Genomic DNA, 21,461 nt, shown 5'->3' with positions numbered 1-21,461 from the left:
TTAAATGAAATAAGCTTGGTGACAGAAAATATTTGTGAGACAATTAGTGCTCAGAAAGGCTTCATGTCTCCGTTGTATAGCTTCTTTGAAGATTTTTATTTATGCAGTTGTTTTTAACCTGTTTTTGTTTTGGGTGTGTGTCTCTTTAAATTATGTACTACTTGGTTTTCCTGTTGCTGTGGAATCAAGACATTATTTGTTCAATTGTGTGAAATGTTCAAGGGAATAAATTCCAAACAATCTTCAGGTTTCTGAGTTTTTCTTTGTCATCCCCCTTCTTCTTCCACTAGTTCCAGGTGAGGAATGCTGTGGGGGATAAGTATTTGGGGGAGAATGAAATGAATAGATCTAGCAAGCTTGAATACTCTTCCAAAGATGTTTTGGGGAGCTCCATGCACATGTAACTGCAAAGTACTACAGAGACTTCTGAGGGCAGTTCTGCTCTGGCAGACACTGGATCTGGTAACTTTTCTGTACCTTTTTTTTTTTTAAGTTTTTATTTTTTATTTCTATTTTATTTTATTTTGCTGTTATGTTGTGGTTTGCTCAGTGTGCAGGGCATACACTGCCCAGACAGCATTACATATTTCTGTAGAAAAACTGGTAAGGACCCCCATACCAAATATTCTACCTCTTTGCTGTAGATACACTGTTAGTGTTGTGGCTTCACTGATTTTTTTTTTTTTTTTTTGATTTGGGAGGCTGTTTTGTGTGCCTTGCTACAGGCCAAAGTTCTTTCTAGCACTCTGTAAACAGGGCAGTGAAACACATCTGTGAGGGGAGAGGAAGAACGTGAGGGAGTGTAAGTCAACACTGAGGAGCAGGGAGGCATAGCCTTTGCATCTGGTGCAACAGGTAAGCTTTTGGGCAAGATCTGTTTCCTCTTACTTGTACAGCAGCAGCTGAGATGATGGGATGTTAGAAATGATGGAAAAGCATAAAATAAGTAAATGCGAGGCCTTTTACCCAAATCCCGTGTCTTATATTCTAGCTGGATGGTTCTCTCCTCTCAGGAGAATGACACGTGAGATGACCTCCATTCCTCAAGACCATTAATAGACTATTCTGTTACATTCTTATGACCAACATGTGGAGTTGTTTCATAGTTTTGAGCTACATTTTCCTGTTCTGTAAGTTACACTGGGTGAGCCTCCGTTAGGGAATCATTCTGTTTCTTATCTCAGATGCTTTCTTATGCTTCCTACTGCACTATTGGCAACTGAAAGCTTGTAATAGCAGATGACTTTTGAGCATCTAATTGGGTTGATGTGGGTTGATTTGGCCAGAGCAGTTAGGTTTAAATGGTAGATCACAGAGCTGTAACGTGAAACCAACTCTGTTAACACATTAAGGTTTCCTTTTTTAGAGGAAAGTAATCACTTTATGCCTTTGAAATTGCCTTTTATTTTTCTTTACTGTGATCAATAGTCTTAATTTTGAAGCTAAAATGGACCTTCATTTCTGAGAAGGAGCTGTCAGTGTCCAGTATAAAACTTCATATGCTGGTGTGTGAACTAGAAATGTCATTTCCATGTACCACTAGAACAGCCTCCACTGTTCTGTATCAGGAAAGCTGTTAACTTTACAGGTACATATATTTTCTTCAGAAATCAAATTTTTGCTTCACAAAAAAAAAAAAAAGGATGGAGGGAGGTGCATATCCTGAGCTCATCCCCATCTGTGGTGAAGTCAGACAGTCCTTGCTGTTCCCAGTACAGTAGACATTGGTTTCTCCAATTTTTAGCTGAAAACAAATATTTGTATAATGGGGTGCTTCCAGTCACTCTCACCGTATTCTTTGTGAAGTCTACGCACATCTCTCATGCTTTCTGTTTCTGTCCCTGTGGTTCTTCTCTAGTCTGATGACTTCATGGGTTCTCTTACTAATGCCTCAGGGAAGGGTTGAGCTCTGGATCCTGCTCTGGCAGAGGGGTGCTGCCAGGGAACTCCTTCCATGACCCTGCCACTCAAAAGTCACTTTTTGTTAAAGACACCCTAGTTTTGCTTGTGAAGCAAAACTGAATCTTTGTCAAGTGTTCTTCTCTTCACCACCACACTTTCTCCTCACTCCCATTCCAACCTAGGATATTTATCTTAAAATTATTTAATCTAGGGGAAACTTTATTCTGTAAGTAAAGCCCCAAATAACACACTGTGTCAAATACGATTATTTTTAAACTTTGTTGAACAAATGAACTGGCCTAAAAATGAGGAAGGAAAGTAGAAGATTTGGGGTGGGCTATGCTCTTGCTGGGTGTGTATGCTTCTTTGCCTTAGTTCTGTAAAGAGAACACATTGATTTTCCAGAATATGTTATTCTAGGGTCTTGACTCTCACAGATTTGTCCCTCACTTGCATCCATTGCTTTTGAGAGTCTTTAACATTATTTAGGACTTGTTGTACTTGTTAAATAGATTAAATATGATCTTTGTCCTACAGATAAGGAAAACGAGCTGTCGTGTACTTTTTTGCAGTTACTATCCTCACTTGTAGTTGCCAAAGAAATAATCTGCAGAAAATCTTACGTGGATGATAACTACTATTTATTTACCCCAGAGATGAAATTGAAGGACTGAACTTCACAATATAAATAGTACTATATTAAGTACAAGCTTTAAAAGTAAGGTAACATACTTAGCGTGTAAATCCCTTCAAAACATTGAGGTAGTGAACCATTAAAAATGCACAAAAGTCTGTGGAGAATGTGAATGCTATATTTCCTTGAAAATAGAATTGCTTCAATTGAAGCTCAACTGAATTAGCCTTTACAGGCGTTTGGAAACTTCCTTGTAAGATTTGAGCTATAAGGAATATTAAGGTGTTTTCCACCATGCATCCCAAAACAGCTTACTTCATCAGATTAATTTTGGTAGCAGTTTTGCCAAGAGAAACACTGGCATAGACGATTTCTTTTGCAACACCCAACACTAGGGTAGTGTAGAAAGCCTGCTGTGTACAAGTTGTTTCACATTTTAGACAAAATAATCTTCTTCATCTCATATGGTAGAAAGTAACATAACTGTTTCATGTAGATTTTTTCCTCTAATCTTCTGTAGCAGTGATGAGAAGGCATGAGGTACTTCAAAAATAATAAAATGAGTGAACAAATGTCTATGTATATAATAACTAAGACAGTAGCAGTTTTACCACCTGTTTGTGGACAGCAGCATGAGATACTAAGATATGCAGTTTGTAATGTATCTTCAAATACAAAGGGGAAACAAGGGGACAAAAGCAAACTTAAAAATAAACAAAATAAATAAAAATTGGAAGATATTTGAAGAGGAGGAACATACCACAGAGTCAACAGTGAACCCGTTTTCCTGCTTCTGTGAAGTGTGATAAGGAGAAAGGTAGAGTAGTAGTTGTTGAGCTGATCATGGCAACATAGAGCTTATCTTAGGCTTTCAAAACAAAACAGGGCAGATACTCTTTAAGGACAAGATGGCACTTCTATGCTCTGTTTAGTTACTTACATCCTCTCTCAAAAATGTATGTTTAGTCTGACATTTCTCATGTTTGCTGTCATCCCAGAAGGCCGTGTTTTCTTTTTTTGGAAAATTTCATAACTGTCGTTTCTGCTGTTACAGAAGTTTATCTGATGGCCTGGGGGTAGTAGTGTTTAAAAATAGGACTTTTTTTTGTACCCAACAGATGTTTCAGATACTTTCAGGCTTCAGTAACTTGGTGATTTAAAACATCAGAACTGATGTGTATGTTATCTTTAATCAGTTAGGTCTTTTGGAAGCTTTGTTTTGGAACTGTCATAGATTTTGAATATACCTGGCTATATACCTATGTAATAGAGTTTTCTTAGCTTCAGAAAAATTCCCACTAAGGTATGAAGCTCTGGATTGCTTGGAATATTCAATTGCTTTACAAGTTACAGAAGAGTAGGTGGGATAAGTGCAGATACTACGAAAGTACGCAAGAGAATAAAGGGAGCAGATGCTGATGTTTATTGGAGTGTATGCAACTTCTACTTAGGACAAGTATTCCTCAATACATTTTCCTGTAATTGCCAGTGTAAGATTTCAACCTGTTCCATTAGCAGCAATTCGTAATCTTGAAAAAAAAAATGGTAGAAATTCAAGTGAGGACATGGTTAGTATCTAAATATATTCTGAGATCCAGTAATTATGAAATTCTGTTGTAAATTGCAGCAGAAGAGAGACTGGTTAGTTCAGTAGTTGAAGGAAGATATTAATTCCAAAGCTATGTTTTGAATCTGATTGCAATTTGAATGGGAAATTGAAAATATTTGGTATTCCAGACTTTATTATTATGTATGATTAAATTTCTAGTTCCTGATTGCTCGTTCTTTAATGGTGAAAACATTTTCCAGGATCCGAGATGGAATTGAAAGAGCAGACTTCTATTTTTAAAAAAAAAAGGGGGATGCCTTGTATTGATAGATTCCTCTGGTACTTTTAGATGGAAGTGTTCATGGTTCAGCTTTTTGTTATTTGCACAATGGGAATCACCTTGTCTGATACCTCCTGGTGAAATGAGAGATTTCAGAAGGCTGCTACGTACAAGTGGTGAGAAATGGATGCCACTATGAACAAGCTCCCTAAAGTCTTATGTAGTAGAGGAGAAACTTTCTTTCTAACAACATAAAAGAGGTTACTGTTTGGATAAGATAATTACTGGACAGTCACTCTTAAATATTAATTTCAAAGGAACTTAAAACAAAGAACATACCTCACTTTAAAAAGGCGAAAAACCCTGAGCCAAAGTCAAGGTCATTTTGCAATACAGTGTGGCCTTTCTCTCTTTTCCTTTTTCTCCCTGGCAGTTCCTGGGTGTGCCTCATCCCAAGTGGCTTTTTGAGGTAATATACCTTTAATCGTTTCCAGGACAAAATTTATCCCTGCAAAGTAATGTTATCTTTAGCTAGATTATCCTTTACTGCTCTTCATCCTTCCCACACTAAGTTTCTTTCAGGAAATGGAAACAAGGCCAGGCAACAAACGATAGAGCTGATCAAAATGCTTGGAGAGAGCTCAGACATCTTAGATGATACCAACAAAATGGAAAATGATAGGTAATACATTATTGACTTACCAATATTCCTGGATAATGGACATACCAATAATTAACCAACTTAAAAAATATAAATTGATGTAGGCGTTTCATCTCCCTAGTACTGTTAACCTGTTTAAACAGAAGTAAAAATTGAATCTGTGCAAATGTTAACATACTCTGCTAGAAAAGCAGCATTAAGGAGAATGAAGCTTAGCAGTGTACACTGGGGCTTGGATTAAGTGACCTAATATCTCCTTTCCCCAGTTTCTTTTCTCCACCCACTGTCTACAACACTGGACTCTTTCCAGGAGTCCAGAAATATATTCCTGGATTGTTCTATACCTCTGCTGTAGTGAAGACAGCTTTTCTATATTGTTAAAATATGTCCTGAGCTTTAAACTTTCATTATGTAATAATACAACCTCATGCATTTGTTACAAAAAACACCACGTATTTCTCAAACATAATTTATGGTTTAAGCTGCAGATGAATTATGACTTGTTTTCAAGTCAAATATGAATTAAAGATGACCTTGAAATAAAACTGATTAATATATTTACTTTTGCTGGCTTCCACTAAAAATGAAGAAAGATCGATCAACTTGCCAGCTGTTTTGCTCTTGCTCTACCAGTGTTGTAGGAAGCAACATTTTGTCAGTGTCTTTTTTGATAATTCTACAAGTTTGTTTTAACTGAATAGTGTGGGAGCAGGGGGGAAATATTGCAACATCAGTAAGATGGATTTCTAAGTTACTAATTCCATTCAATAGTCAGCCCAGTTCACGTTTGTAAGTATGAAGAGAATGGGCTTCCACCTTTACTGACAGTATCAGAGATATGAAGAACTTAGTTGTAGCTGCAGGTTGTGGAGGAGGACTTTTATCTTCTTAAGTTTGTTTCTACGGTATCTATGGTTTCTACAGTTTCAGAATTCCTTGAGTATTTTATTGTCAGTTATTCCCATACACATGGTAGTGGTTTTGGGGTGCCTTTGAGTGCTTCTTCTCTGCTCTTCTTTGCTTAGGAAGCCAGTATTATATCAACAGGAATCTCACTGATTTTTATTTTGTGTGCTGTTGAATCAAGTAAGACTATAAAATTTCTTGGTCTGTTGGTTCTTTAATAACTCTCTATTGGGTACTTCTGCATCAGAGGATATTTAAATAAAACAACTTTGTCTGTACAGCTTAATCTCCCTGTTTCTCTGTTTAGTTCCCAGATTTGCTAGGATGAAATGGTTTGGTGACAGTTTGAGGACTGAGATTTGAGGGGTTAGTAGAGGTCTCAGGCATGTCTTTTAGAAAATTTAGTTATTATTTATTGTTGAGACTGATGCGTGTGCATTACAGACAAATATAAGTAGGGTCATCTTCAGGTTTGAGCTCATTTTGAATCCTGTGCATGGACACTTTGGATATCTTACTTATGAATAGATTTTGCTTTCTTACTGTACTGTCCTCTTTGAATTCAGAGCTTTTATGTTTAGCAGAACATGGTATGGATCAAGCTGGAAATGCAGACATCAGAAGATTCAAGATTTGACAACTTCCCAATATAGCTGAGTAATTCAGGCTCCCTGAGGACTTGGGAATACCGTAGGATAGTAAGAGAGAACATTGAGACGTTATATCAAAATAACTTTGACACTTGGTGACTATTATGTATTTATGTTCAAATAAATGCATTCTCTTTTCTGTTTGAGCAGGTATTTTATTATCCTTTTGGCTTTGTGGATGTTGCTTATCAAAATCCAGGGGATGCAACCAGGAAATACGCGGTTCTGCAGTTTGTGATGTGAGGCTTTGTGAACAAGCAATGACAAGAATTCACCCATCCTGAAATGGCTCTTTCCACTGGTTTTCTAGAGACCTTTCTTAAAAGAGAAGATAAATTTTAAAGAGTGGATGCATCTGTTTTTAAAAACTTCAAACTTCTTCCTAGCCTTAAAAAACTCTATTTAACGTACTTCTGTAGGTCATTTTAGATTTACCAGCTATATGTTTTGTATATTTCATATTGTGCAGTACCAAAATTCTTAAGTGCCTATATACTAATTTTGGAGAGGATTAAGGAAAGGATTTCTGGCCATGTCTCTCAAAAGAAATCAGTTGCACTTAATTAAATGGGATATCTTAATTGACTTGCTGTTTCAGCATGTACAGCATCCAACAGCGTGTGTGCGTCAGTACTAAGCACTCCGTTTTAGTGCACACTGTGCTGTGAGCACAACAAGCATCTCATAGGAGGTGCCTTTGCTCCACTTGCTCATGTAAACCATCTAATTGTGATGCTTAATATCTGACATTTGTTAGTCCCTTTCTTATTTCAAAGTCTTCTGTCTTCACTTAAGGTGAAGTTGAGAGAAAAGGGTTGGAGTTGGGCATTCTGGATGCTGTTTCTGGCACTGCCACTAATCTGTTGTGAGACTGACTTGCTGGTATTTGATCTCTGTGTCTGGACTTGTGCAGTGCCTCTGCAGTACTTACCTACTTCCAAAATCGTTTGTTTTAATATGCTAATACTTGTAAAACATTTTGAGGCCCTTAGGTGAGGAGTGGAGCTGAAGTACAAAGAGACAGTTAAAGGAATTAAAGTGGGCAAAGGTGAAACTTTTGGGGAAAAAAAATGAAACTCAATCTGACATTAAAACAAATGAAAAATGAGATGCCAAAAATGCTATTATAGATCATTTGTATTCTTCTACGTAACTCAGTAATAATTTTTGTTGAACTGCAAGAAAACTTCAGAAACCTTACCCTCAAAGATATTTCTTACAGATTAATGACAATGGAATCTGAGGACATTTGGCATACCTGACTCTGTGTTCACTGCATTACTTTTAAACTCCCACAGAAAAATTCCATCTGCCATCTCAGTATTTTGTCGTATGTGATATGATGATGTATCCATGGCAGTTGCTTTATCTGATATAGATAGCTGTGTTCTCAAACATTTGTGTGGAGAAGGAAGTAATCCAAGGGATTGGAAAATAGGATTGAAAACAAACAGGTATAGCGTTTCAGACTATTATAAAAGCACAAGATTTGAGAAATCCAGAATGAAGATTCTCCTGAGAAATGTATTAATTCATTCCCTCTTTTGCATATGTTTTCTCAGTAGATTCTTTTATTTGAGTTGCTGTGCCTCCCTGAGGCCCCATCTGAATCTGTGCAAAATACTAAATCCACACTTCACAAGACATGACATTTACCTTGAAGAGCTTGCAGTCTTATCAGATTTGACTAAGAAAATGAAGTGCAGAGGTACTGCATGATTAATGAAAAACAAGTTCTAGTACAATGACACAGAAATGATTTAGGCAAAGGCAGGTAGTTTCCCTTGAGGGAAAAATTAATTGTTCTCAGATTCCCAGTTTTGTCCTATGTCTTCAGCAAGTGTTATGTCAGGGAGTAATCCTGGCAAGGTTTCATCTGGTTCATGAGAATAATCTGGAGTTTTTATAGAAATCTGGGGAAAAATAGAGATGGGCTACTCTTGCAAGAGGAGATTCTCAGACCTTCCTGTAGTCTCCAAAGTTGCTGAAATCAGGACGGAGAAAAGGACACATGTGGGAAGGCAAGGAGCAGTTCAGTGTAGGAATGTTATCTCTGATCATACGACTTTCTTTACAGGAGGCAGGCCGTGTCAAGGCTGAGAATAATTAAAGGACTCTGGCAGCTTTCATGCAACAGCTAAGCAGACCGTCCTGTTAGGAAAAACAGTTCCATTTGGATGATCTATGTAGTGTTCGTGGCCCATTGCTCTTCCAAAGTAAAGAATCAGATTTTAAAATGTATCCTATTTTGGATGTTGTTTGTGGATTTTTAACTGATCTGTTGGTTGCATGAGAAACTGCTCTTGGCTTTCAGGTAGCTCCCCTCCCTAGCTAATAACATAGCATTTTTCTGGCACATGTAGCCTCATCAGCCCCTTTTCTCTCAGTTGTGACTGATTTCAGGCTTTTGGCTCTGGGCCCAAATGTACTGACAAGGTGGAATGTCAGATAATGGATAATGAACGTACTCTGCAGCTATTTCCTACTGGCAAGCTATAAAATAGCCTGGGGAATACAAGATGACAATTTGAGAGAGGGACCTTTCCTCTCCAGAGGAACATTAAAAAGCAAAACTTTAGCATCTACAAGAACTGCATTGAAATTGACTTTGCCCATGCATACAGCACCATATATACTTAGAAGAAATAAGGGTAGGACATCCACAAATTTCCCTATGCCAATTTTTTTTTTTTGGTAGCTTCAAATGGATTGACTCTATAGCATGATGTGGAGAAGTTGTTCATCATTTTGTAATGTTAACTAAACCTGTATCTCCTGCTTACTTTTGTCCCTTAGCTAGGTTTGCGAACTGTAATGCTTTCCTTCTGATAGTTGACGACTTCATGGTGCACACAGTTGGCTATCGGTAGCATTTCTCCCATTTCACATTTGGTAACAAGTTTGACAGTGGTTTTACGACTAGCCAGATGAGCCTTCAAGGCATCTTTTAGAAACAAAACCAAGTCTTGTGTACAAAGTGCATTCACATAGACCAAACTTCTACAGATCCCTTGCTGATGTTGGTAACCAACTGAGCTTCTGGATTATGTTCTCAAAGTAGAGCTGGTTTACGTGCAAAGTAAGGTGGAGGCGTGTGACCAATCCTGTATCTGAAGTGTGTAGATATATAAATTAATTTGAAAATTGCTGGGAATTTTCTTCTTACTTTGTTGGTGTTTTGAGACAGAGAGCCCTTACCAAGCTTACGGGATATCCTGGCTTGACCACATCCTTTTACCTTTAAGTTTAGGTAGATTTTTCATCTTTTCAAATTTTTAACAGTTTTATTGATTCATTTGCCCACACTTAACTGTTTATACTGTGGCAGAATTGGTTTGATTCTCTTTATACATGTTATACTGATACAGGGTCTTCATGATTAGAAGGTTAATGATAACTTGTTTTTATTGAATAACATGCCTGAAAGATCATATATGCTGGTGAAATGCATATAAGCAGATATCAGCTTGATTTTCAGTCCTTTTTTACCTTAGAGTTATTGCTACTGGTCTCTGTCCCCAGCCCAGGCAGTGAAACAAGCATCTCTTTTTTTTCTTTTTTTTTCCAATACTCCATTCATGTGATTTAACTATATGAAAATGATATTATATATTTTACTTTTCCTTGAAAAGGCTGACCAAAAACAAACAAACAAAACACACACACACACACACACAAAAAAAAGCTTAAGATTGTTAAAAAAAAAAAACATAGGACTGAAATAATGTCAGGCAAAAAAAAATAATCTAATTCTTCTCGTTTTCATCCATTTTTTCTGCTTGTGGACATTCCAGCTATGATGGGATATGCATCAGAAGAGAACAAGTTAAAAACAGTCTGTGAAAAGATATTTCTATGGAAATAGCTGAGCCTAGCTGAGCGCTGTGTTGTGTAGAAAGAGTTCCAAGTAGAAAAAACTCTCGATGTATGATGATTTGGTGAATTCTTTCTTTGTTTTCCTTCACCTTGATGTTCTTCCATTACCCAGAGTCCTTGGTTTTTCCAAGTCAGCCAGAACTGGCAGAACAATATTCCAGGTCAGTTCCCCTGTTACTGTTAACTCAGGGCTGGGGAATGTAACACAGATTACAAAAATAGATTTGGCTGAGGTGGTATCACCATCTAGAGAGAATGAAATGAAATGTGAATCCCAGCTGAGGAGGCAGTTCAGTTCCACTAAACTTTGAAAGGACTAATACAACATAAGGCTTAGCAGCAGGAAACGGTAGAAACCATTGTGTGCCTGGAAATGGAAGGTAATGCTCTCTCCTTCCACCTGAGCAAGCTGCGGTTTGTACCATAAATAACCCCGGTAGTTACAGCCAGGGGCACAGCAGCCATTTGGCAACATCATAGAAAGGTTCAAGCAAGAGGGAAAAGCACTCCTGGCAGTTGTCTCCATGAGATTTTATCTTTCTGGAGAGGGATTGGAAATTAACGCCACTAATTATGGCAAGGCCTAGGTAGTCTTTTGTGTGAGAGACTGAGATGTTACTGGGTGAATAATTGTCCAGAGTAAGGGCTGTTACGGGAATAAACTGATAAACTACAAAGAACAGAGAAAGAAAACAGAAGTTGTCTTGGAGGTCAAAACATGTGAGGATAAAATAAATGTTGCCAAAGCTCATGCTGGGTTCGAATTTGTATAGGAGAGGAAAACAAGCAGCTGTATTCTTTAAGTATGTAAGTAAAAGCAAGATGAGGAAAAACAGAAGTGGGTCCACAGAGGATGAGTCTGAGATTAAATGCAGTTTTTGGTACAGCCAGGAAAGCAAGTGGATATTTGGCCTCCAATTTCAGTTGGGAGGGTGGCATTGAACGTGGGAGCAAAATATGTTAGGGTATATATAGCAAGGTTTGGAAATGGAAATTAACCCAATGAAGCTGGAAGCAAAATTTAAATATTAGTGTACTATATGTGTGGAAGTAAAATGAGACCAAATAATCTTTGTTTCAGAAAACTGGAAAAACTGTACAGTGAAATTGTGAGCTTTTTGGTAGCAATTTATGTTTAAATCAGGCTATCCGATGCACCCTGACTATCAAATTCAGGGTAATGATATGTGACTGCTGGGTGACAAAAGTATGATGTGCATATAAAAAATAAAAAAAATAAAAGGAAAAAAGGTGATCTGAACAAGTACAAATCTGTTAATCTAAACAATAGATAAAACACCTTCTTTGAGGGGAATAAATAAGGACTGCTAGTTCTGCAAGTGAAGTCTTTTGACCTCATGAAGGTATGTGGCATAAAATGTGACATGGATTCACGAAAGACTGTGCCAGACTAGCCTGACAGCTGTTATTGATGAAGTAACTGATTACCTCCATGAGGGAAGTGCAGTGCATCCAAAAATTGGACTTCAGTAAAGTACCTGAAAGCTGGCACATGGAAATAATTATTTAAGCTGGGTAAAATGTGGGGGTAGTACATGAAGTGTCAAGTAGCTGAGGAGCTGGCATAGATGAGAGTTTAGAGGTTTTATTCAAAACTGAATTAATGGAGTTGGGTAACACCCACAGACTATGGAGTTTCAAAAAAAACTGATCTGGGGACTGATCTTTATATTGCTTTTGCTAAGGTTACTAGCCAAAAAGGAAAAATCTGCTAATGAATTTCATTGCTGAGGCAATGTTTCAAGCCCTCATCAATGCAGAGGAGGATAGGCATGTCATACACTAAGAGCTGCATAATGTTGTGGACTGTAGTATTAAAAATAGAAATGTAATAGTAGAAAGTACCAGGTCATGTACCAAGAAAGTGATTTGGCTACCAGCAAGGTGCTTATCAGTTGAAAGCAGAGAAGGAGAAAGATCTGAATATCAGTCAATAAACAAAAGCCACCAGTATTATGTGGCATATAAATAGGCAAATGTGTTCTCAGGGTGTATCAGATGAGAGATTTCTGGCAGGGCTGTATGTTACACTGATAAGACCTCATCTGGAAAGCTGTGTACAATTCTGATCGCGCAGGTTCTGGAAAGATTAATCCAAACAGGGACAGGTGCAGAGACCTAGGGGGTGATCAGTGCACTGAAGAGCTTATCTCATGAGAGGAATGCTCGGTTTGTTTAGCGTAGCAAAACAGAAGCTAGGAAAGATTAGGCTCTGTAAATAGTAAGCTGTGTAAGGGTAAACAGTGGCTTGCTGTTTAAGCTAAAATACTAGAATTTTAAAAAGAGATAGATGAATGCAGGTTAGAATTTAATTAATTGAGTGCTACGGTGAATGAAGCTTCTGTATACTTTTCTCCAAATGTCTGATTCACATGCCCTTGCAATTCTCTGGGACTCGTGATGTTCGTGCTTGCGAACATATCTACTTTTTTCCCTGTGGTTCATTTCATCTCAAACTCTGATTAAAAAATAAATAAATTCAAATCCAAAAGAAGTTTGAAAACTCACTCTAAATGGGACTTTTTCATCCCCTCCCTCTCAGCATCTTTAAGCATTAGCGATACTTGCTTGCTCTCTAACTATGTAGACCTACCTGGCTTGACCAGTAACAGTTTTGACATCATGCAGCAGGCTTGCCCCCTGGCATTCCTACTTGGTCTCAGCGAATACGTCCAGCCTGTGGCCAGGCCTTCCCCAGTATTTATGATGTAGGCTCCAGCGCAGTTAAAACACCCTTATTTCTTCTCTCAGCGAGGACATTTAACACTCTTCAGCATCTGTTAGCCAAAAACACTAAGATTGCCTTTTGCAGTCTGGCTCCCCAACAGGTTCTGCCAGTAGTGGTGAACAGGATAATGGCATAAGGTATTCTCTTGCTTTATTTACCTCCCTCTGCCTCAAGCCCCATTTCTCCCAATTGCTCAATTTCCTTAAAAAATTACAGTCCTGACTGTTGCATTTATTGTTTATTCACTGACTTATTCTTTAGGTTCTAATGTAAATGGGCTGGAAGAGCCCAGCCTTGCTAAGCGGTTGCGTGGCACGCCTGAGCGAATTGAGCTGGAGAATTACCGACTGTCACTGCAGCGGGAAGAAGAACTGGAAGAGGTTCCTGAAGAGACGCTAGCAGAGCATAACCTGAGCAGTGTGTTGGACAAAGGAACAGAAGAGGATGTGCCCAGCAGGTTAGTACACAGTGACCATAAGCTTTCTTATAACCATCCCAACATACTTTTGCCTGTTGTTCCCTTAGCTTTTTTTGTTTTTGCTTTTCACGTGTTGTTTGCCAGGTTGCTCTTCCTAAAGTTCTTGAAAGTATTTCATGTATGTACACAAATATTTTACGTTGTAGTTTCTGTTCTTCTAAATAATTTACTACCATTTTTAGAAGATAACTGTAGTACCATAATGCCATGGATAACTATAGTACCGTAATACTTCAGTCCTAAGTTGTTCAGTCCTAAGCTGGAAAGAAATTTTAAATTTTATTTATTTATTTATTTTGAAAATTATATTAAAGACAAATGAGTCTTTTGAGCAAGCAGAACACAGGTTCAAATGGGAGTGGGTTCCAAAGTTAACTTTACTTCTGTCTATTTTGCATCACAATTTAATAACATTTTTAGTTCAAAGACTCAAGCTTGACACACTGAGCATTGTAATCCTGACTGTCTGCTGATGCAAAGCCTAACAGACCTTAGTTTGAAGCAGTACTTTTGCCTGTTGAAAAGTATATTACACCTTTACAAATTTTCCTTTATCTGCGAAGGGATGTGTAAACACATTAGGATCCAAGTATTTGCAAATAGAGCTGATGGAAATAGGTGCTGCAAGAATCAGTGAGAGAGAATATTTGATGAAGAATGCTTCTGAACTTTAAAATTAATCTCACACTTTTGAATTCTCAGTCTCTTAATAATGGTTTCTAATCATCTACTTTTCTTTGTAGCAATAACAACCCTTATCTTTTCAGCTTTCAGTCTGCCCAGTAGTCTTCTTGAAGTAAACTCGGATAAGCCTGTAACAGCATTAGAGCCTACAAACATATTCAGTGTATGCATTACCTACAGGAATAGGGCTGTATAAGAAATTCTTTACATTTATGCATGTGAAATTGAACCAAATTGAATTGGTGTAGTGAAGAATGCTGCTATGTTCATTAAAATGTTTACAGGATTTAGGTTGAACAGCATCTGTCATTTATATATCTTTTAAGGTAAATTTGAAGGGGCAGCATCTGAAGACTAACTACTAATAGCCTGAACTCTGACACTCTTGACAGAGAGCATGTAGATTTGGATGCATGAAGATGTAGCTCAATGGGACCTTCTGGGCCTGGGAACTGCTAATAACTTGTACAGCAGTTTTCTCCAAAACTTAAATAATACTCTTTGGTTAATTTCTTAACATAGTAATTTCTTTAGAATATGCTATTTTGACATATTTTACACAATTGGGAACTGGAAGTGTCTGGTTGAATAATCATGGGACTATTTAATGGGAAATGCAAACTCTGCTTGCCTTACTCATCCCTCCTTTAGCTCCAGCTCAGGCCTAGGACTTAAATCAGTTGTGACAGTTTAGGCATTAATAATATTGTGAGGTTCATGGTTCTTTATGTTTATAGCTCTAAACCAAAATTCACTAGTACGATGCCCTATTATTATTGGTCATGATTTCAGTAAATCAAAACTCTGTAGGCCTGGTCAGTGAATGGCAGAAAATTTCCAAAGGAGAAGAGAGAGTTAAAAAAGTGGAACTTTGGTATTTTGGGATACGAAGGTCTTGGTCATTTCCAAGAGTTGTTTTGTAGAATTGTGGAAAGAATACCTACACCATTAGGTTCGGTAGCTTAATTTCCTCACATCAGCTGCTACCTTTAGCTGTCTTTGTATATGTTCATCTACATAACTTGAATTGAACTAGGTATTTCTGTCTGTAATAGACTGAATTATTAGATTTTGCTTGTGCAAAGCAGTGTTTAGTGGGCAATTCACACTCTATTATAGAAAGGAAAGAGAAAAGTTACTAAATTGCCTGTCAGTTTGACTTGGAAAAAAATCTGTCCCAAATCCAAACGCTGCAAGCAATTTACTTACAGCATTGATGAAGCTGTGTGGGCAAACATCAAAGAGAGAATTTTCTAGATGATATAGTTATCTGTTATCTTCTGTTCAGCTGTATCCACTCCTTGATATTTCACAGAAAGACCAGAAAACAAAGGGAAAAAGTCTCACCACTTTTTCAGCAACAAAAGAAAAAAAAATATCCCTGCAACAAGCGAACCAAAGCCCTGATTTGATCATCTTCACTGTCTCGGTGCAGAACTGCAGGGTTAGGAGCAGGCTGAGGAAATGCAGGACTTTTTGTTCCCTCCGTGTCTTATGGAGCAATGGATTGGGCTTCAAGGTTCACCTAGGTATGAACTCCAAATCAGACTCTACACTGGGTGCCCAGCTTCCCTACACACATACATGCATGTACACATGGGCATACACATTGCAGAGAAATTTTACAGAAAGTAGTATTCAAAGGATATCTTTTCAAAAGAGAATTAATCTTGCTTAGGCATCAACTCCTCAAGAGGAAAAATAGTTTAAGCAACCAAACTCTGACTACACAGCATTTGAGAAAACCCTCTAAGTGCCTTCATTAGCTTTAACGTGCAGTAACTTTCAGAATGTCATCTGCAGTTTTGGTTTAATACCCTGTTACAGCAACCTTTCAAAAGAGAGTGGTAGGACAGCTCATGCTGTATGGCAAAGGAATAGAAGAGGTTCGTTTCCAATTTAGGTTCCTTTCCTCAGTGCTACCTCTGTGTAGGAAAATCTCTTTAAAGAGGTATTCAACTGGTTATCCAAATTCCATAAAGTAACCAAAATTAGTCTTTGATCGCTGCTTTATAGAAGGGAGGAAAAAAAGTGTCAGCTGTTGAATTATTTCTTGTGGCAGAAAATCACCAAGCTGAAAGGAATGCCCACTATACCACGCCATCTCGCTGCTGCCTCTGAGCTTCTCATTTCTCAGTATTTGAAGGTCAAACAAAAAGCAGGTTATAAATAAAAGCCAAAGAAGGTAAAGTGAGCTATGTGGTAAAGAATGTATGTCGTCAATATTACGTGAGATAAGCGGGCTGGCTGAAGAGCAGCAACTTGTCCCATTCAGCAGTCATGGCAACAGTTGGACTAGCAGTAAACCTTATTGACAGCACATGAAAAAGCTAGCATGCAGCACCTGTCAGGTTTATTTCCATACTAAAGGGTAGGAAAGTGTGCTGCTAATCGGGGAGGAGGGAGAGAGGGAACATCACTTTTTATCTCTGTGAGCATATCTGTGTAAAGCCTTTGGAAAATGCTCCAGTGTCCTGGAATATACACCAAGTCCATGGCATGCAACAGCATTTGTATTCAGTTTTTACCGTGGCCTGATAAAAATAAGTATTCAATTTATGCTGTGAAAATGTGGGTTATAACTTGAACATTTCACTTTTGTCAAAATCATGTTATATATGTGCAGAACCATGAGGAGAATTGAAGAGCCAATGGACATAAGTACACGACAATCAGAAAATGAAAAAAAGTGTTTTCCTTATTAACATCACTATCAAAAACAGTCTCTCGTTCTAACAGATTAATAGAATTATATGAACATTATATATTCATGTAGTGGTAGAGTAATTTGATATTCTGAGCCTGGATATGTTTATTTGCAATACAAAAGAAAGGGCGCTGCTTTGTATCATTTTTTGTAAAGTGTCGGTTTGTCATATAATGACTTCTTATGTAATGAAAACCTTGTGTATGGGAAACAGAACTGCAACAACTGGACAAGTTTTATAAAATATATCTTATTTTTTTATCCAACTGTTGTTCTAATGAATGCAATTCTTTTTTGACAATGATCTATTATGGAAAACAAAGAAGGAGTACCTTTTCACCCTGAAGATGCTTTCTCTGAATGTGGTATTGTTCACATTCATTTTTCCAGTGACAAATGCAACCATCTTTCTTCCCAGTATCTCTAGGTAGTCCAGAATGTAAGAGTGAGCTAGTTTAAATGTCATTGTGTAGACAGTTACATTTCTTGTCCCTGCTACTTATACAGAGAAACTGCTAGAATTAAACAGAGATGTCTAATAAGCACTAATGATTTATTGTTTTGCATGTTTTAGACTTTCCTGTGCAAATAATAAGCTCAATATTGTAATTATCCTTTTACTGCTTCCTATAGTTTCTTACCACTATGTACACTGTATACTTAAGTGAATGCATACAGTGATTCTATCTGTGATGTAGAAAAGTGAGGAATTTTGCGTTTTTTTTTCTCCTGTTCTCCTTAGCTCATATGCTGTAGTGCTTGGCACCTGGTAGTTGTGTTATGTGATCTTTCTACTCCTGAAGCCTCTTGTGGTTGTCCCCAGCAAGTGCCAAAAACATCTTAGCTATCCAAAATGCTAGAAGAAGCTGCCATTATCAAAATATGTGACCTTCTACATTATGACACTGCCAAGCACTCTTGCACCAGTCTATCCAAAGCAATGTGGTATTAGGAAAGTCACTTCTTTCTATGATATTCAAGTATGGTCACGCCTGTAACAATTAATACTGCACAAGTATTTGGACATGGCTTTACAAGCACTTTTATGCTGCTTCACCCGGTTTAAAAAAAAAGCAGGGCAAGGATCATACTACAGGCCACAGATTGTGCTGTCACTAAAATGCCTATGAAATACTGAAAGCAGAAAATTAAGTATTGTGGTTTGCATTGTATGTTTTGGACTTCTGTTTATTGTAATGACTTGTGAGTGAGTGATCTAAGACTGATCTAGGAAACATTTGCTACTTGTTTCTTTTTCTTTTTTTAAACCCTTACAGTAGTTCAGAGTCTGAGATGGAGGAGGAAGATGAAGATGAAGATGAACTGCTGCTGCCTCAGCAACCTCCTTCAGACTTGGGTGGTGTGCCATGGAAAGAGGCTGTGCGCATCCATGCCCTCCTGAAGGGAAAGAGTGAAGAAGAGATTGAGGCTGAGGAGAATCATGAGATTGAGTACAAAGAAGAAGAGGAGGAGGAGGACGATGAGGAGTATGAAGAGGAGGAAGAGGAGGAAGAGGAAGAGTCTAGTGAAGGTTAGACAGATTGATTTGTCCTTTCTTTCTGCTAGACAGCAGGGAAAACTGAACTGCATATCTGCCATGCAGAATAAGAAAGATTTGCCTTGGAAAACTTCTCCTTTCACTTTTTTATTACTTTCTTTTTTGAGGGAGTTACTGTCAAGGGAAGCTTTGGTTTGGTCATTCTGGATACAGAAGATCTTTCCCCACAGGGCAGTTGCAGCACTAGTACCAACACAGTATGCTTCCCATATACCCTGCCAATATGTGCAACTCCCAGCTTTCTGACAATGTGTTGCTTTATTGTTATTTATTATTATTATTGGGAATTGGATTTGAACAGGCCTTTTGTTATTTGGCAGCAAGAAGTAGAAGCAGTGTGGAGGCAGTGTTTTCAGTGCTGTGGGGTGCTTCACCTCAGGGTAGTGCCCTAGCTGACAGTAGGGCATGCCTGAAGAAGCTGCTTTTAGCTCTCCCTAGAGCTTTTAGTTCTCCTCTCCTCCTTGAGAAGTCAGGGAGTTCAGGGGATTCTCATTTTCACTCTGAGGGATTTCTGTGGAATATCTTAGGGAAAGACTCCTTCCCCTGTGTGTTTGTCTCAGTCATCAAAATGCAAAGTTTGTGCTAAGAATAGACATTCTCAGTGTTTCACCACCATTCCAATTTTCTTACTGATCTTGTCTTTTTCTTTTTCTTTGTCTTTATACTTACATTTCCCTTTTGTGAAGACTAGTAGACTCCAAAGAGCTTCTTCACAAAGGTCTTTGGCTGCCTGCTGCAAGCAGAGGTCCTGTTATTTTGGGTCTTAGTGCCAGTTTTTTTCATGAGCTCAACAGGCTGTTTGGCTATTTTTTCAACGTAGGAGCTGTGAAAGTCGAGACTGCTTTTTAAGTACGGTAACGTGCATGTTTAGTCTGGTAAATCTTGGTGTTCTCAAAACGATGTTTTTTCTGTTGAGCAGTGTTCCTGCCATACAGCAGGAATAAAGAAGGGTTCTTGGGGAATTTCCAGACAGTCTGTCTTTCTGATGCTGTCCTTTCTCTGTTTCTTTCTGTCTTCCTCTCTCTCTCTCTCTCTCTCTCTCTCTCACCATTGCTTGTGTGTGTACACACGTGTGTCTGATGCGATGTTACGGATGTGTGGTTCCCTCTGCTGTAGAGGGGGAGTATTGCCCTTGGGAGAGAGAGCTGCAGCAAGGTCTCTGGCTTCAACGTCTCTCAAATGAAGAGGACACGGGTACATTTAAAGGTACCCGTATATCATTTCCACTTCCATTTCCCCTAAGCAGGGGAAACTATTTTAAAGAGCAGGTCCCACATGAGAAGATTCTGTGTTTTATGTAATTGCATTACCAGCCTTCTAAAAACTGATTTGATAGCTGTTGTTACCTTCATCTCCTGATCAAAGTGCCATATATCAGGTCTGATCTTGCCACTGCTTTTAGGAGAAAGATAAAGTTTCCTGGTATTTCAGGATATCTAGAAAATCTGGACAATTGGTTAGTGTAATGACCATGAACAGTGACCCCCACATATTTAGGAGTTCCAGATTTGGTCCATACACGCAGACTAATTGTACCTGTGTAATAGGTCAGACAAATAGGACACATCAGAAGTACTGCTATTAGATTGCCTGTGTGAGCAAACTTGCATTTTTTGTTATTGTCCTTCGTGAATGTGTGTCTGTGGGGAGAGTCTGTTGGGGAAGCTAATCAAACTGTGGAGATCCCTCAGATTTTTCAGTCATAAAATGGGCATTAAATGAACCCGACATTCCTATCTAACTAGCTGTGTTATTTTCCATAAAGCATTTTGTTTCAGTTTATTTCTGATGGTTAGTTTTGTTTTGTTTTGTTTTAAGCACTTGGTCCTAATAGTTGTTTAATCCCTTAGTCCCTCAATGTGGTTCATTAGAGCCAGAATACATAGGAGGAAAATCCAAGTGCCTTCCTGCAGGTAAGAGGGCATACCCAGTTGTCAAATTGCCTATTTTGCAACATACGGTTGTAAAAACAGTAGCTTAGCTTATGACTTTTTTTTTCCCCCAAGGGGAAAAAAAAATGAAATGAGATTTTTTGTTTGTTTGTTTGTTTGTTTTATCCAATTTAACTTTTCGGGTGGTAAGTATGAGAAGTATTAGTAAGATGGCTAAAGAGCATAAATGAAGAAGTTTCCCCTGTTGTAGCTGCTAGTGTTCTCTAGACTTGGCTTCCAAGGCTTTGATTTGTGGGTGGCTTCTCGTTCCACTGAAAGTTAACCATTGAGACTGCCCACTTCTTAGGAAGCTCTGGTAGGTGCCACAGAGGAACTGGAGGGGAAGGCTACCGTTCCAAATGTAAGTGGAATTAATGCCCAGCATCCTGTAAAGCTTAGCCAGCAGTTTTCAGGGAGGGCTACACAGCTGTCATTTGAAATTCTCAAGCATTTAGATCTCAACGAAATGTTACGTTTGCCTGTCAGCCAAGAAGCAGTCCTTCACAGTTGGCTGTGCTGTTTAAGCTGCTATTTATTTACTGGAAAGGGTGAAAAGGGCCTATGTCCTAACCAGGACAGGCCTGGGCCTCTGTCTGGAGACTTGCAGGGTAACTGATGGTGTGTATGTTACACTGATCTAAATCCCAGAGAAATCCATTTTAAAACATACAGATCATGTGGGACCTGCTCTTTTCTAGCCTTGCTGAGTGACTATATACTTCTCAGCCATTGCTGGCAAACTTAAACCTTTTAACACAAAATTTTGTGTGGCAATGCAAATGCTAACTCTACTCATCTTGGGGCCTGCATGCGAGTGCTTTGGTATGCAGTGAGAAAAGCCCAGACTCCTGTCCCTGCAAGATGTCCAGTAGCTCTGGTTAGACCGTGCGGTTATG

At 38.4% G+C, this 21,461-nt stretch overlaps 1 protein-coding gene across 13 annotated transcripts in view; it reads left to right on the top strand.

Annotated features, from left to right (window-relative positions):
* MICAL3 (microtubule associated monooxygenase, calponin and LIM domain containing 3) overlaps window positions 1-21,461 on the top strand; it is a 168,198-nt gene that overhangs the window by 103,666 nt on the left and 43,071 nt on the right. For 12 of the 13 annotated variants that reach the window (XM_040562986.1, XM_040562935.1, XM_040562899.1 and 9 more), the window contains 2 exons: window positions 13,469-13,664; window positions 18,354-18,607. In XM_040562986.1, the coding sequence (XP_040418920.1) occupies window positions 13,469-13,664; window positions 18,354-18,607 (450 nt within the window). Of the gene's footprint in view, window positions 1-13,468; window positions 13,665-18,353; window positions 18,608-19,750; window positions 19,841-21,461 lie in introns of all 13 variants that reach the window. The other variant, XM_040562860.1, reaches the window with a different exon arrangement.

The sequence above is a fragment of the Cygnus olor genome, chromosome 1 (genome assembly GCF_009769625.2).
Source record: "Cygnus olor isolate bCygOlo1 chromosome 1, bCygOlo1.pri.v2, whole genome shotgun sequence".
Classification (NCBI taxonomy): Eukaryota; Metazoa; Chordata; class Aves; order Anseriformes; family Anatidae; genus Cygnus; species Cygnus olor.
This window is presented reverse-complemented; position numbering and strand designations above follow the sequence as displayed.